The following is a 14,471-nucleotide window of genomic DNA, read 5'->3' as shown; positions in this document are numbered from 1 at the left end:
GCGACAACAGTGCGGCAACAGAAGGGTGCTTTAAAACGGCGCCGCGGCAAAAAGCCGATTTCAATTAAGGTAAGGGTTAGGATTAGGTTTAGGGGTTTGTTTTAGGGTTAGGTTTAGGGTTAGGTTTAGGGTTAGGTTTAGGGTTAGGGTTAGGGTTAGGGTACTGAGTGCTTGGGAGTGCTTATGTCATCGCGGTAGGGTCGCGTTTTTCCTTAGCGCTTCGAACGGCGCGAATTAGTCTTCGCACTTATGTCTCCACGGATAAGGGCTTCGCGGATTTGTGGTGGAACCAGAACTCAGAGCTTATTGTCACTTTAAATGTACACTAATTGGCATATATTAAAATGAAATTCTGTTGCATACACCACCTCCAATATACATTACATAAACTTGATAAACAAATAAATAAGTAAATAAATAAATAAGCAAGCATATAACCACATACATTATATGACACAGAGAAACAACACAGTCTAGTTTGGATGTATACATGAACATGGCAAAAAAAATGAATCTTGCGAGTTTACCAGACAGATGGCATAGGAAAGTGTTGTGGCCCAGCAGGAGCCGTTGGAGCTGCCACCAGACTCCGACAGCGAGGGGCCCTATGAGTCAGCTCTGGAGGATGTGGAGGACCCTGGACAGGGTTCCGACTCTGAGCAGGGCGCTGGTTGGCCACCAGGAGGCACCTGAGCCTTGGACCAGTGGGGAGGAGACAAGGGAGAGGGAGCTGGAAGCCAGTAGTGAGTTGTTCCTGGATGCACACCATCGAAGAGTTAATAGGCGTCAGGAACAATTACGCAATTACAGGAGGTGATTGCACTCAACTGGTGGTCATTAGGCTCCTCTCCAGACTATAAAAAGCTACTTGTGCACACGCCCCTCTTTGCAGAAGTCAACGCAGGATTGAATGTCGGAGGACATTACTGTAAGCTTGACAGGCTGGATTGCTGCCAAGCCTTATCTGTGTTTATTGCTGCTTGTCTGTGCCGGGTTGCTGCGAAGGACTTGTCTGTCTGTTAATTAAATGCCATAATTTATCTCTGGCTCGGAGTGCGCTTTGGTGTGGAATGAGGGGAGTCAGAACAGAAACAAAGCTGTAACAGAATCTAATAGTTCTAATAGAAATATTTCAAATGCTCCCAAAATGCTGTGGAACGCCGAACTAAAATCACTAAACAGTATTCACACATAAGTATTCTTCTCCTCCAGGTGCACCAAGCTAAGATGAAGCACACGGGAAAGTGCGTCATCTATAGAGTAGTTCTTCCGATAGAATAGAAGTTATTCTGATAGATAGATCCTATTTTACACAGCAGGAAGGCAGGACAAGAAGTAATGGATGGAAACTAATCAAGAAGAGAACCAAGCGAAGGAGAAATGTCCTGTTAGAACAATTAATCAGTGGGACAACTTTCCTCCAGAAGTTGTGTGTGCTCCATCCATTGGAGATTTTTAAGAAGAGATTGGACAACCATTTGTCTGAAATGTTTCCTGCTTGAGCAGAGGCTTGGACTAGAAAACCTCCAAGGCTCCTTCCAACTCTGTTATTCTGTTGGTTCCACCACAAAACCGCGGTAGACAAAAGCGCGCTTGACGAAAGCGCGTACATGACGTCATCACAGCGCGACGAAAACATCGCGCTGTGATCGATAAATGTAAAAATAAAGCAAAACCTAACCTTACCCTAACCCCCCCCAAACCTAACCCTAAACCTAACCCTAAACCTAACCCTTAACCTAACCCTAAATCTAACCCTAAACCTAACCGTTAACCTAACGCTAAACCTAACGCTAACCCTTAACCTAACGCTAAACGTAACCCTAACGCTCTAAACCTAACCCTAACCCTAACCCTAACCCTAAACCTAACCCTTACCTTTATGTGAATCGGCTTGCTTTAATTTTATTTTTATTTCAATTTTTAATTTTTTTCGTCGCGCTGTGATGACGTCAAATGCGCGCTTTCGTCGAGCGCGCTTTTTGGACCGCGGTTTTGACGTGTCACGATTCTGTTATATGTAGCAGTTTGGCTTTATCTTATAGCTAGGGTGAAAAAAATGCATAAAATTTCTCTTTTGTGCATTTGGTCAGCGTGACACAACTTTAAGTGCTGAACAGTGAAAAGAAATATAATGAAGGAGAATAGGGGGAGAAATAATAATTTTCTGTTACCCAAAGTCACCAGCTGGTTTCTCTGCCTAAGGGAGAACTAGAACCTGGATCTCTCTTCTCCCTGCCCAGCACTTTAACTCACAACATGGCACAGACTCTCATATTGATATACGTATGTACTGTATATAAAACATTTCTTTAAAAGCCGTAATTATGAAATGATATAAAAGCTAAACATCAATATACCACTATAACTATATTATTGTTGTATTACCAAAACTAAATTTAGTCTACTACATATAAAAACACTACGGTATAAAGAGAGGGGGAAAAGGACAAAAGTAAATTATATATATATAGTAAATTACCTATGCCTGTTACCTTTAGTGCTAGAAAAGAATCTAATTCCTACTATGATAAGAACCAACATCTCTGGGCCAGAAGAGTAAACTGTAATTCTGAATCTTACAATTTCAGCCCATGATCACAAGTATCTAAAAAAAGTTGCATTCTAATACATGACTTAGGTTAATAAGTAAGCCAATGACAAACTATATATTTGCTCCATCCATAAAAATTTACAATAATCATTAACTTTTTAAATAAGTTAAAAGAAAAACTATTTAAGATATTTAAGCTGGACTAAAAGAAGCATTGCTCTGAAAATATATATTTGATGCTAAATTCATTTTTAATAACACTAATCCTTCCTAATACACCTAAGAATGTTTTCATCTGTCTCTCAATAGCCTCTTTTAACCGAGAGATATATTTTGAAATATTCTTACCTACTAAATTCAGCATCTTCCTGGGGATAGCTTCTGAACAATATTAAAAAAAAACTAATATTTTCCAGACACTCAATTAGCAGAATATTTGAGTTATTCATATTATTATATTATATTATATTATATTATATTATATTATATTGCATTGCATTGCATTGCATTGCATTGCATTGCATTGCATTGCATTGCATTGCATTGCATTGCATTGCATTGCATTGCATTGCATTGCATTGCATTACATTACATTACATTACATTACATTACATTATATTATCACATCACATCACATCTAGAATATTGGAATTTATATGAAACCATGCCCCCTCCAGTAAAACCTCTCTCCATGGAACTAGTCCCTGGTGCCCAAAAGATTTGTGGCCGCTTGTTTATAGAATCCCACTACTTTCACCTACAGGTGGTCCAGATATTTACAACCCAGCTATAGCCTAGCCACCTATTAGCTCTCCGGTGCCGGGCATCTAGGAACAACTCCCTTGGCTCCTCCCCACTGCTGACCTCCGGATCACACTCCCTTGTCTCCTCTCCACTGGTCCAAAGCTCAGGCACCTCCTGGTGGCCAACCAGCCTCTCTGCGCCCTGCTCAGAGTCAGAACCCTGTCCAGGGTCCTCCATATCCTCCAAAGCTGACTCATAGAGCCCCTCGCTGTCGGAGTCTGGTGGCAGCTCCAACGGCTCCTGCTGGGCCACAACACCATCCATTGACCCAACAATACTAAGAATAACTGGATATGGACAATCTTAAACATTGTCGCTCAAGAGTTTTACTTACTGATTGAGTGCAACATCATAATGCCCCAAAGAGTCGTTACCACTCCTAAGCTGGCGATCTGTATAGTAATTCTGGTTCCAGGAATTTGCACTTTCACTCCAGTTATCTCCCCATCTTGGATCTGTATAAAGTAAATATAAACAATTGGGTCTTCTTGCATGCATTAAGAATGAAAGGCTAGTCAGAATTAGGCATAAAGCCATGGAATGCCATTCTCCTTAGACTACCCAATTGATCTATGCTCTTGCACTAGTGGAACAGATTAGATAATAATGATTATTTACCTTGGTTGTGGGGTGGGGGAGGATTGCAGGTAAACAGCATGAAGCTGAGAAACAATTAAGAGAAATGAAATGGTTGAGTTACAGTAATTTTCCCAAATGCTGGCTAGGATTATAGGAATCCTACTTGCTCTTGTGGGAATGTTTTCTTATTTAAACCAAACTATAATATAATTTGATGCAGTGGTTAAGGCATCAAACTAAACACCAAGATACCATGAGTTCTATGCCTGCCTTATGGGTGACCTTGGGCCAGTCACTCATTATCTGCCCTAGGAACAGTGGTGGGTTTCAAAAATTGTTCGAACCTACTCTGTGGGTGCGGCCTCCTTTATGGGAGTGGCTTGCCACCCATGTGACCAGATGGGAGTGGCTTGCCGCCCATGTGACCGGATATGAAGATGCCGATGACACTTGTCAGAACCACCTTAGATTACCTCACACACAGCACTGGCATGCATAAGAATATGATGTAAACTTGTTTTTTAAAAGGCATCTTTGGTTTGCGTTAAAACAACTTCAACACACGCAATGTTCTGATTGCACCACAAACGCAGTAGTCATCCTTACCTTTCACAGAGGCCCTGAGTTTTATAAATAGGAGCATGATAGTGTAGAATAATCATATCCAAGGACCAGTGGTGGGTTTCAAAAAATTTTTGCACCTCTTCTGTAGGTGCGGCCTGCTTTCCGGGTCCACTGGTGGAACCTCTTCTAACCGGTTCGGTAAATTTGACGAACCGGTTCTACCGAATAGGTGCGAACTGGTAGGAACCCACCTCTGCCTAGGAAGGATTCAGTGGCAAACCACTTCTGCAAATCATGCCAAGAAAATTGCAGGGACTGGTAGCTTTCACTTTTTAGAACTATCATATTCATGCTGCAAAAATCTTAAAAGCCATATGATGGAAGGTTTACAGCAGGAGTCCCCAACCCCTGGTTTGTAGATTGGCACTGGGCTGCAGCATGCAAGAAACTGCAAGTGAAGCACCATCCATGAGATGCAAGTAGTACGTGAAACCATGCCCCCTCCAGGAAAAACCTCTCTCCATGGAACTAGTCCCTGGTGCCCAAAAGATTTGGGGACGCTTCTTTATAGAATCCCACTACTTTCACCTACAGGTGGTCCAGATATTTACAACCCAGCTATAGCACACCTAATTTTTTAAAGGGCATGCATTAGAAATGGTGTGTGTGTGTGTGTGTGTGTGTGTGTGTGTGTGTGTGTGTGTTTTGGGTTCCTGCCAGTTCTAACCTCTTCTATAGAAGAGGTTCCACAAATCTACAGTGCCGTTTAGAACCAGTTCCAGCTCCCTCCCCCCGTCCATCCGCACATCATCAAGATGCAGAGCGAGAGGAGGAATTCTGGGAGTTGAGGTCCACAAGTCTTAAAGCTGTCAAGTTTAAACACCCCTGGGGGTTTTTTTTCTAAAGGGTTAGGGGTGCAAGGGTCTTGTAACTTGACAGCTTTAAGACTTGCGTGCTTCAAATGCCAGAGTTCCTGAGCCAACATGACTGGAAGAGGAATTCTGGGAGTTGAAGTCCACAAGTCTTAAAGCTGTCAGGTTTGAACACCCCTGGGGTTTTTTTTCTAAAGGGTTAGGGGTGCAAAGGTCTTGTGACTTGACAGCTTTAAGACTTGCGTGCTTCAAATGCCAGAGTTTCTGAGCCAACATTTTGGTTGCTAAGCAAGAGCGTTGTTAAGTGAGTTTCACCACATTTTACAAGTTGGCCATGCTCACCCAGTCACATGGCCTACAAGCCACTCCCACCCAGTCACATGGCCAACAAACCACTCCCACAAAGCAGGCCACACCTACAGAAGAGGTTCTAAAAAAATTTGAAACCCACCACTGGTGTGTGTGTGTGTGTGTGTGTGTGTGTGTGTGTGTGTAAAATTTTGGCCCATGGTTCTTTTTAAATGAGGTTAGAAGTAAGTAGAACTACCTGTGGTTTTTCAAAGTTTCAAAGGGAAGTAGAAATTAATGAAGAAAAATAGCATCCATGCTTGTTGCAGCTGAAATGCCTTGAGAAGAACCGAGAGGAATTATAGAAATGAGGACGAAGTTGAAAAGATATAGAGGAATCCAGACTAAGGCTAAGCCAGGGACGTGCAGTCACTAGAGGCAAGGGAGGCGTGGCCTCACCACCAGTCATGAGGAAAAGGAAAGAATTTTAAAGAATTTTTTTTTAAATAATTAAAGCCAAGGTAGTTGCTGCCAGATTCACAGTGACTTGGAACAGTACTTTGTGTTAACCATAGGAGGAGGCCAGAGAACTAGGGGCCTCTTTTGCATAAGGAATTTTTCGCCTTTTAAGAGTTAAGCAAGGGTTAACAAGCAAAAAATTCCTTATGCAAATGAGGCACATATTCTCTCGCCTCCTGTAGAGGGCATTTTTAGAGGCTTTTTAGAGTTCTCTGGGAGCAAGTAGCTCAGTCTGACAGAGCTCTGGCCTTTCATGAGGGGAGGGCAGGGCAGGGCACGGAGAAGCAGAGTTGAAATCATCTCTGAAACAGCTGGAAAAGGTGCGTGTGTGGCGATAGGGGAGGAAAAAGTTTGATCGGAAGACAGCAGGGGAAGGGGGGTATGGCAGAGGAGCTGCTTTCAAACCTTTGGAAAATATATCCAATCCAACTTCTGTGTTTGTGTTTGAGAGTGTGTGAATGAGAGAGGAATCAGAGTTCTCTGTGTGAGTGTGTCTGTTTGAGAGAGGAGGGAGGGAGGGAGAGAGGGAGGAAGGAGGGGGAGGGAGAAGAAAAAGAATGGGAAAACTTATTTTGCAAGGGGGAAAAATGCTGTCGCTTTAAATCGGAACTGAGCATGTCTGGCTGTGGAATTCTGGAGTTGAAGTCCACAAGTCTAAAAAGTGCCTCACTAGGCCTAAAGCTGACCGCACGTCACTGGGCTAAGCTAAAGGGGGAGGAGAAGAGAGAGAGAGAGAAAAGAGACAGAAATGTGAACTATTTAATCCTAAAAATGGAACCACAGAACTGAAATAGAATTTTGGACTTAACCCGTGATTCCAGGAAGATTTCAAGACTGAGATCGAGATAAGAAACTGAAATGTTTGCTGTTATATTACATCACCAGTTTTACAGAACTTGAAGACAGCATATATTTGACACTTTCTACCTAGTTTTCTCTACAAAAACATCTCTGTTAGTTAGGTTGGGTTGAGTGACTGGTTCAAAGTTTCCAAGTGAGAGAAAAGAGAAAGAGAGAGGGTAGGAAGGAGAAGACAGAGGGTAGGAGTAGGGGAGAAGTAAGGGAAGGAAGAAGGGGAAGGAGAGGAGGAAGGAAGGAAGTAGAGAAGGGAGAGAGGGAGAAAAGAAAGGAAAGAGAAAATAAGGTGGTGTCATAGCAGGTGTGAAGGATGGTAAACAATACATTCCAAATTATACCTTATATTATAACCTTTTAAATGGAATAATAATAATATAAGAATGGCAAAGAAAAAGAATAACTATGTGAACGTATACCTATAACTGTATGTAAGAGAATAAATGACAGTAAAAATATAAAGCACAATATAGGTAAATAATACTGGATCATAAGTAGCTAAGTATAAATAAATAAAGAAATGTATATAAAAATGGATAATGAATAACGAGATTATGAATGCAAGATAGAAATGTACAGAAGGGAAAACACTAACTGCAAAGAAACCGATTCGGAACTGCCGTATGATATGCGATGGAACTTATTGTTCCTATGTTGTTTTTAAGTTATGTGGTTATTTTTGTTAATGTGTTTATGTGTTCTGTTGATGTGCTTATGTGTATAAAATAAAAATTCAAAAAAAAAAGTTGCCAAGTGTTCAGAAACAGTTCTGCAACTGGTCAATTATCTGCTGCTGTTCTCATTTAGAGGTCTCCAATTTCTTGCTTGCTCCCCAAAGAGCGGGTTTCTCTCTGTTATATATTGAGAGACCGAGGCTAGTAAAAACTGTAAAAGCTCCCTCTGCTTGTTCTTATTCTGCCAATTAGCAAGATGGCATTTGGCTGTTTATTTGCTATCTTGAAAACATGCTGAATATATGCACCCTGGAAAGAAAACATGATTTCAACATTATTTTTATGCATTCCAATGGATTATGTTGTACCCATTTCTGCATCTCAGCCAGAGCAATTTCATGGCCAAGGGTAGACTTGAACCCGAGTCTTTCTAATTCTCTCTAATCCTCGAGTCTCTAGACCAGTGATGGCTAACCTTTTTGTCAAGGCGTGCCAAAAGCAGGGGGAGCATGCCCACATTCATAATGCATGTGCTCCCCCGTGCATGCGCGCACAACACACACACCCAGCATGCATTCAGGCCTCACTGAAGCCTCTGGACTTCCGGGAGGTGCGTTGAGCGGTTTTTTGCCCTCCACAGACTTTAGGAAAGCCTCCTGAAGCCTCTGGAGGGAGAAAAATGCCCAAAAATCGAGGCTGAAAATTGCGTGCTGGAGCTGACAGGACAATGCCTCACCGTGCCCTCAGAAATGGCTCCATGTGCCACCTGTGGCACGTGTGCTATAGGTTTGCCATCATGGCTCCAGACCATAAGAAATATACCACGCTGGCTGCCATGCCTCAGTCTCAAAATCTGGCCCAAAAAGTAGGGAATTACAAACTCCTTTTTCAAATCTTAAATGTTAGTACTAAGTTACAAATACTTGTAGTAAGTTACAAATACTTAAGTGTTGCAGTTTCACACGCCCGCTGCATTTGTCTCCTTTTCAGGAGGACATTCAACTCTAACCATTCTAAACTTTAGTCCCTCACTATACTAATATACAAAGCAGTGGTGGGATTCAGCCAGTTCGCACCTATTCGGGAGAACCGGTTGTTAACTTTCTAAGCAGTTCGGAGGATCAGTTGTTGGAAGAAATCTCCTTTTGGTTTTTTCCACTTTTACAGGGCTAATCCCGTAAGGAAGGCAGGAAGGAAACATTCTGGTGTTGTTTCTAGCCTAATCTTTATTGCCCTGCTTACAGAAACTGCCTCTCCGGTTAACCCTTATTACATTGTAACAGCTAAAGCAAAGCACCCATCGACGTGAGTGACTTTGAGTTGGCTATGCCCACATGGTCACCGGGCCATGCCTACCCAGCTGGTCATTAGGGCAGAGAACCGGTTGTTAAATTATTTGAATCCCACCACTGATACAAAGAATGCATAAAGAATAAAAAAAACTTACAGATGACTTCCTATTACACACATAAATGCAAGCACACCCTATACTTTACTTCAGCATTCCCCAATATCCATTATTCCTATACGGATAGGTCTTTGCCAGTACTGGTTGGAAATTATAAATTGTTTTAGCCCAGAAGGCACCAGACTAGAGAAAGATATTTTAGTTCCATAATGTTCTCAGCCATTTTTCCTATGGGGGAACGCAGTACATCTTTTGCTTGGATGTCCTTGGTTGAATCTTTGGTACCCTTCAGGGTTCTCCACGAAGCCATGGTGCAGCTCTTCATATTCTTGCCTGAAAAGTAATCCAAAAGGAATGATCCAAATAAGAGGCAGAAAAATTTGCTTTAATAGGCTGTTCTGACCCCCCTCGTTTCACACCCAAGCACACTCCGAGCCAAAGATAGGTTACGGCATTTAATTAATAGACAGACAGGTCCTTGGCAGCAACACATCACAGACAAGCTTGGGCAGCAATCCAGCACAGATAAGGCTTGGCAGCAATCCAGCCTGCTAAGCTCACCATAATGTTCTCAAACATTAGTTCCTGCGTCGACTTCTGCAAGAGAGGAGTGTGCACAAGCAGTCCTTTTATAGTCTGGAGCTCAGCTGACTACCAGCTGAGTGCAATTACCTCCTGTAACTGCGCAACAGTTCCTTGACGCCTATTAGCTCTTCGATGGCGTGCATCCAGGAACAACTCACTACTGGCGTCCGGCTCACTCTCCCTTGTCTCCTCCCCACTGGTCCAAGGCTCAGGTGCCTCCTGGTGGCCAACCAGCCTCTCTGCGCCCTGCTCGGAGTCGGAACCCTGTCCAGGGTCCTCCACATCCTCCAGAGCCAACTCATAGGGCCCCTCGCTGTCGGAGTCTGGTGGCAGCTCCAATGGCTCCTACTGGGCCACAACAGTAGGCTATCTATATTTTTTGTATAAAATGGAAATAGTTCATCAGAAATGGATCCAGAAACTAGTACATATTATTATTTATTGATTATGGGACATCAAGTCACTTTCAATTCCTAGTGCCTACATAGATTTTCTCCATGATGATCTCCATGATTTATAAGACAATAGAATAAGTAACGGCAGCACTAACAAAAAGTTGGGACAAATTGAAGGATGTGAAATGTAAAAAAAATTGGCAAAACCACAAAGCTTTTGCATTCTAATTTAGGAGATACAAAGGCCTGATTAAAATAATAGCAGGAAATTATAGCTTCCATTATGTGAATAACTTGGCCCTGATTTTTTCACTTTCATAATTTTTCAATTATACATAAATGGATTGGTTTGAACGTTGGGTAGCTGTTCCTTTGATTTCTTGTTTGTGTTTAGGAGTGTTGATCGGAAATATTAATTTCTAGTTTATTATTATTATAATTATGCTCAAAGATAAGGGGAAAACAGTACATTAATTTGGACATAATACTGTATAAACACAGGCAAATCTATAAAACATGCAATGCTAAACAACTGTTTCAATGCAAAGAATAGATAAGCTGTTGTAACATAATTCTTTGTGTAGGTGTGGGTCACCCATGGCCCAGTTCATACCAGGGCATGCAAAGCCACGCTGAACCACACAGGAGAAAACAAACTCCTAAAACTCCATAACATCCTGATAGTTCATAACATAACATCCTGAGATGTGGCCTACCAATGACGCCCAGGATTTGACCATATATAGACAGAACTTCCCTGAGTAGTAGATTAGAAATTATACTTTTACAGGCTGTTTTTAATCACATCCTATTGCTCCTCCTGCCTTTGTCCTATCTCAATAAAAGGGGCTCCCTGACCCCCAATCTGGGTCGCTCCATCCCGAGAAAGATCATGTCCTGTCTTTTCTCCACATGGGCCTCATGGACGACCCACGGGAACATCGCAATAAGCAAGACCACATAAAACATACTAAATATTTACCGCATATTAAGCAATATACAGTATAGGCAAGAGAATCATGACAATATACAAGGAATTGCACATTAAGCAATATACGAGGCAGGGAAGCCACAACTCCATAGTCACTCAATGGCCAAAATAAAGTGGTGGTGGTGTTGTCAACAAAAGTTTTCAATACAACTTTTAAGATCAAAGATCTCAGATTAAAAATTAATCTAAGATTAAAACTTTTCAAGATGAAGAGAAGCTAAATACGTCAACAAGGCTAAATAAATAGATTTTGTGTGAATGTTCCTGCTCAGCAGGGGTGGGTTTCAACCGGTTCGCGGCGGTCCCCGCGAAACGGTTGGTCGGCGAACCCGGAAGTAAGTAACTTCCGGGAACGGCGAAGGGCCCACCCGCCCGCCCGCGCTCCTTACCCGGTTTTGACGAGTTCTGCGCTTCCACGCATGCGCAGGACGCATACAGAGCCTGCGCGATCCTCCAGGAGCAGCTGGAGCATCGCACAGACGCTAGTACGTATGCGTGCACTGCGCGCGTGCACGAGGACGCCGCCGGCCCCGTTCCAACCGAACCGGTTGGAACGGGGCGAGAAACCCACCCCTGCTGCTCAGCCACACTGCAGGATCCAAAAGGTCACAATTAAGATTATTATGGTGGCACGTGACCTTATTCAGGAGCCCATGGAGGGCTCTAGAGATATGAGAGAAACAGATTCAAAACAATCCCAACTGCAATAAAAACACACACTTTCCCATAATTTCTGAAATCAGAGGATTTTATTTCTTTAGGCTATGATTTAGAACCAGCTGGAATCACAATCTGGACCTCCTTGTGCTGCCTGTCTATATCTTTTCCCAACATTGTCACTCCTTATTTTTCATGTGAGGTTTACCTTGTATAAGACCAGTCTGGATAGCTACTTTCGTAATACTCTGCCCTGGAGTTTGGTCTAGTATAATTCTGGAGTCTTGGATGACGGATTGGATGGTGGTGCTGAGTATCTAGCCAAGGCGGAGGTCCAACTTGGAAATCAGGGTGGTATCCTTCATGCCTGAAATGTGGAGGTGGAGGACTATGGTAGGCCTCCCTCCATGGGCTTCTTCCATATCCTTCAAACCAGGCTCCACACCTCCTTTGGTCCTGGGGCTGTCGTGGTGGCATCCATGAGTCCATTCTGGACTTTTTTTTATCAAAGACTGTTCTTATTTAGATTTTGTTCAGTATCTACATTTCTTTGGTTTCCTATAAATATAAAAAAAAATCAAAAGGCAGTAGGTTCAATGAAGAGAAGCATTCTTCCAAACAAGACAGCCAAACTGTAACGGCTTTTGCCTTCGTGGTTATAAGTCTAGAAAGGCTCCAGGGAAGACTATTCTTGCTATAGAGGCATATCTATAACTTCTTTATAAATTAGGATTTAAAAAAAAAACCTTTTCCCCCTTTGGAAAAGAGAATATATGAGATTGTTAATATTTATTCACCTCTTTGTAGTTTGATAGAAAATACATGAAGTTACTGTTAAAGAAACAAGTTATGCCCTAGGCACAGAATTCTTACAAGATTTTAATACTGCAATTAGCTTTCACACTAATTGATATCTAACATTGGTAACTTTAACGCTAAATGAAAATAAAGAGTTATAATCAGGCCAATCCACATACATTATTTCAAAATTATACAACAAATCCCACTTGGTTTATCAGAAAACAGTGACTTGATAAATACTTTCATTATTTAGTAATAATTAATGATAACATCAGATATCTGATTACTTCCTGACATTCAGTTTAATCTTTACGATATTATATCACTATTATTGGGGAAAAAAATATCTGTAGCAGTTCCCTAAAGGCTGAATAAACTTGAGATCTTTCTGGTCTCTTAGTCCATTTTTAAAAGGTTCATACAGATACACAGACCACCTTCTATCTATACATCAGTCATTCAATCACATTGCTAAACCAGCAGGGAGTGATATTGCACAAACATCTGACAACACATTTTTATTGATTGCAACCCTCTCTATCAAACCTGTCTTCTGTGCAGCTCTAACATTTGTGTATGGTGAAACCTATTTCATTCATATACCAAAAGAGCAAGGGGAAAAAAATGAGGTAAAATGCTACAGGATAACTCCAGGACAACTTGAGTGAGCAATGCTATCTTATGTCTTATACAGCCACAACACTCCTGCTTACAATGCACATACCTTTATTAGAAATGAGACCACCAGCTCCAGTTCTTTCAGCTTAGCCTCAGTGGTACTTCTCCGTCTCCAAGACAGCTGTCAAAGTCCATTTGCCACATGGGTGGATACCTGACCAAGTTTCTACCCACCGTAGATGAGCACTCTCAGTTCTTTCCTGGTGTCAAAGTCCTGGACAATGTAATAATCCTGACTGAGCAGAGCAAAGGGCACCTTAAACCTTTGTAAACAATACATTGGATCCTTCCAAACAAACTAAATATTTAGTGCATTTTGCATCACTTAAAAGGCAGGTAGAGTAGTATGACGTGGGAAGTTGCCCAGCAAAGTTGGATTATTTGGGTTCCCCCATCTTCAGGAACCTTTTCTACATATTCTTGGGTTTTTATAATGAAAGACAAATGGCTTGGAGCAATTTGCTTCAAGAGCCATAAGATGCTCAGGTTTGTTCCAAAAGCTATTCTAAATTGAAAACTTAGTACTGGCCAGGTAAAACCTAGTGAGTACTGGCCAGGTAGAACAGGTGTCCTCAAGGTGAAGCTATAGCAGAAAGGGAAGGATGGAGGACAGAGACTTGGAGAAGGTAGCAACTTGCCTTTATGGAGTCAATGGGAGGAAAGAGAATGAATCCAGGAGTCCTTCCTTCTCTTAGCCCAATTGATTACATCAGAGACAGAGGACATACTATGGGGTACCGACAGAAATCCAGTCAAAATGCTTGATGATTTCACATTGAACTGAAATACATGGTTACTAGGTAACTAGGTTATGCAGGTATAGAGAAAAAAAAAGAAATTCTAATTCAGATTTCCTTAGGTGATACTGCATTTTTTTTCTATCACATAGTATAGCAAATGGAGCAAGTAATTCAACCTTGGACACAGGTCCAGAACTGAATGAGCCACCTTGCTTAAATTCACACCGTTCACATTGTTAATCACAACAGGAGGTAGATCACCATGCAGATCACCATTGAAGATAAATTGAACATAGCAGTAGTGGGTTTCAAAAATTGTTCGAACCTACTCTGTGGGTGTGGCCTCCTTTGTAGGAGTGGCTTGCCACCCATGTGACCGGATGGGAGTGGCTTGCCACCCATGTGACCGGATGGGAGTGGCTTGCCGCCCACGTGACCGGATATGAAGATGCCGACGACACTTGTCAGAACCACCTTAAATTACCTCACACACAGCACTGGCGTGCA

General features: G+C 42.0%; 1 protein-coding gene across 1 annotated transcript in view; it reads right to left on the bottom strand.

Moving 5' to 3' along the window:
- LOC116514602 (protein transport protein Sec16B) overlaps window positions 1-13,452 on the bottom strand; it is an 86,053-nt gene extending 72,601 nt beyond the window's left edge. Inside the window, exons 1-4 of the mRNA XM_032226214.1 lie at window positions 13,271-13,452; window positions 11,954-12,303; window positions 9,365-9,450; window positions 3,693-3,813 (exon numbers count right to left, since the gene is read on the bottom strand). Of these exons, the coding sequence (XP_032082105.1) occupies window positions 3,693-3,813; window positions 9,365-9,450; window positions 11,954-12,234 (488 nt within the window). The 5' untranslated portion in view covers window positions 12,235-12,303; window positions 13,271-13,452. The remainder of the gene's footprint in view (window positions 1-3,692; window positions 3,814-9,364; window positions 9,451-11,953; window positions 12,304-13,270) is intronic.
- Between the last annotated feature and the right edge of the window lie 1,019 nt (window positions 13,453-14,471).

Source organism: Thamnophis elegans, chromosome 11 (assembly GCF_009769535.1).
Source record: "Thamnophis elegans isolate rThaEle1 chromosome 11, rThaEle1.pri, whole genome shotgun sequence".
In the NCBI taxonomy this organism is placed as follows: Eukaryota; Metazoa; Chordata; class Lepidosauria; order Squamata; family Colubridae; genus Thamnophis; species Thamnophis elegans.
The sequence above is the reverse complement of the archived record's forward strand: the minus strand, read 5'-3'. Positions and strand labels throughout refer to the sequence as shown.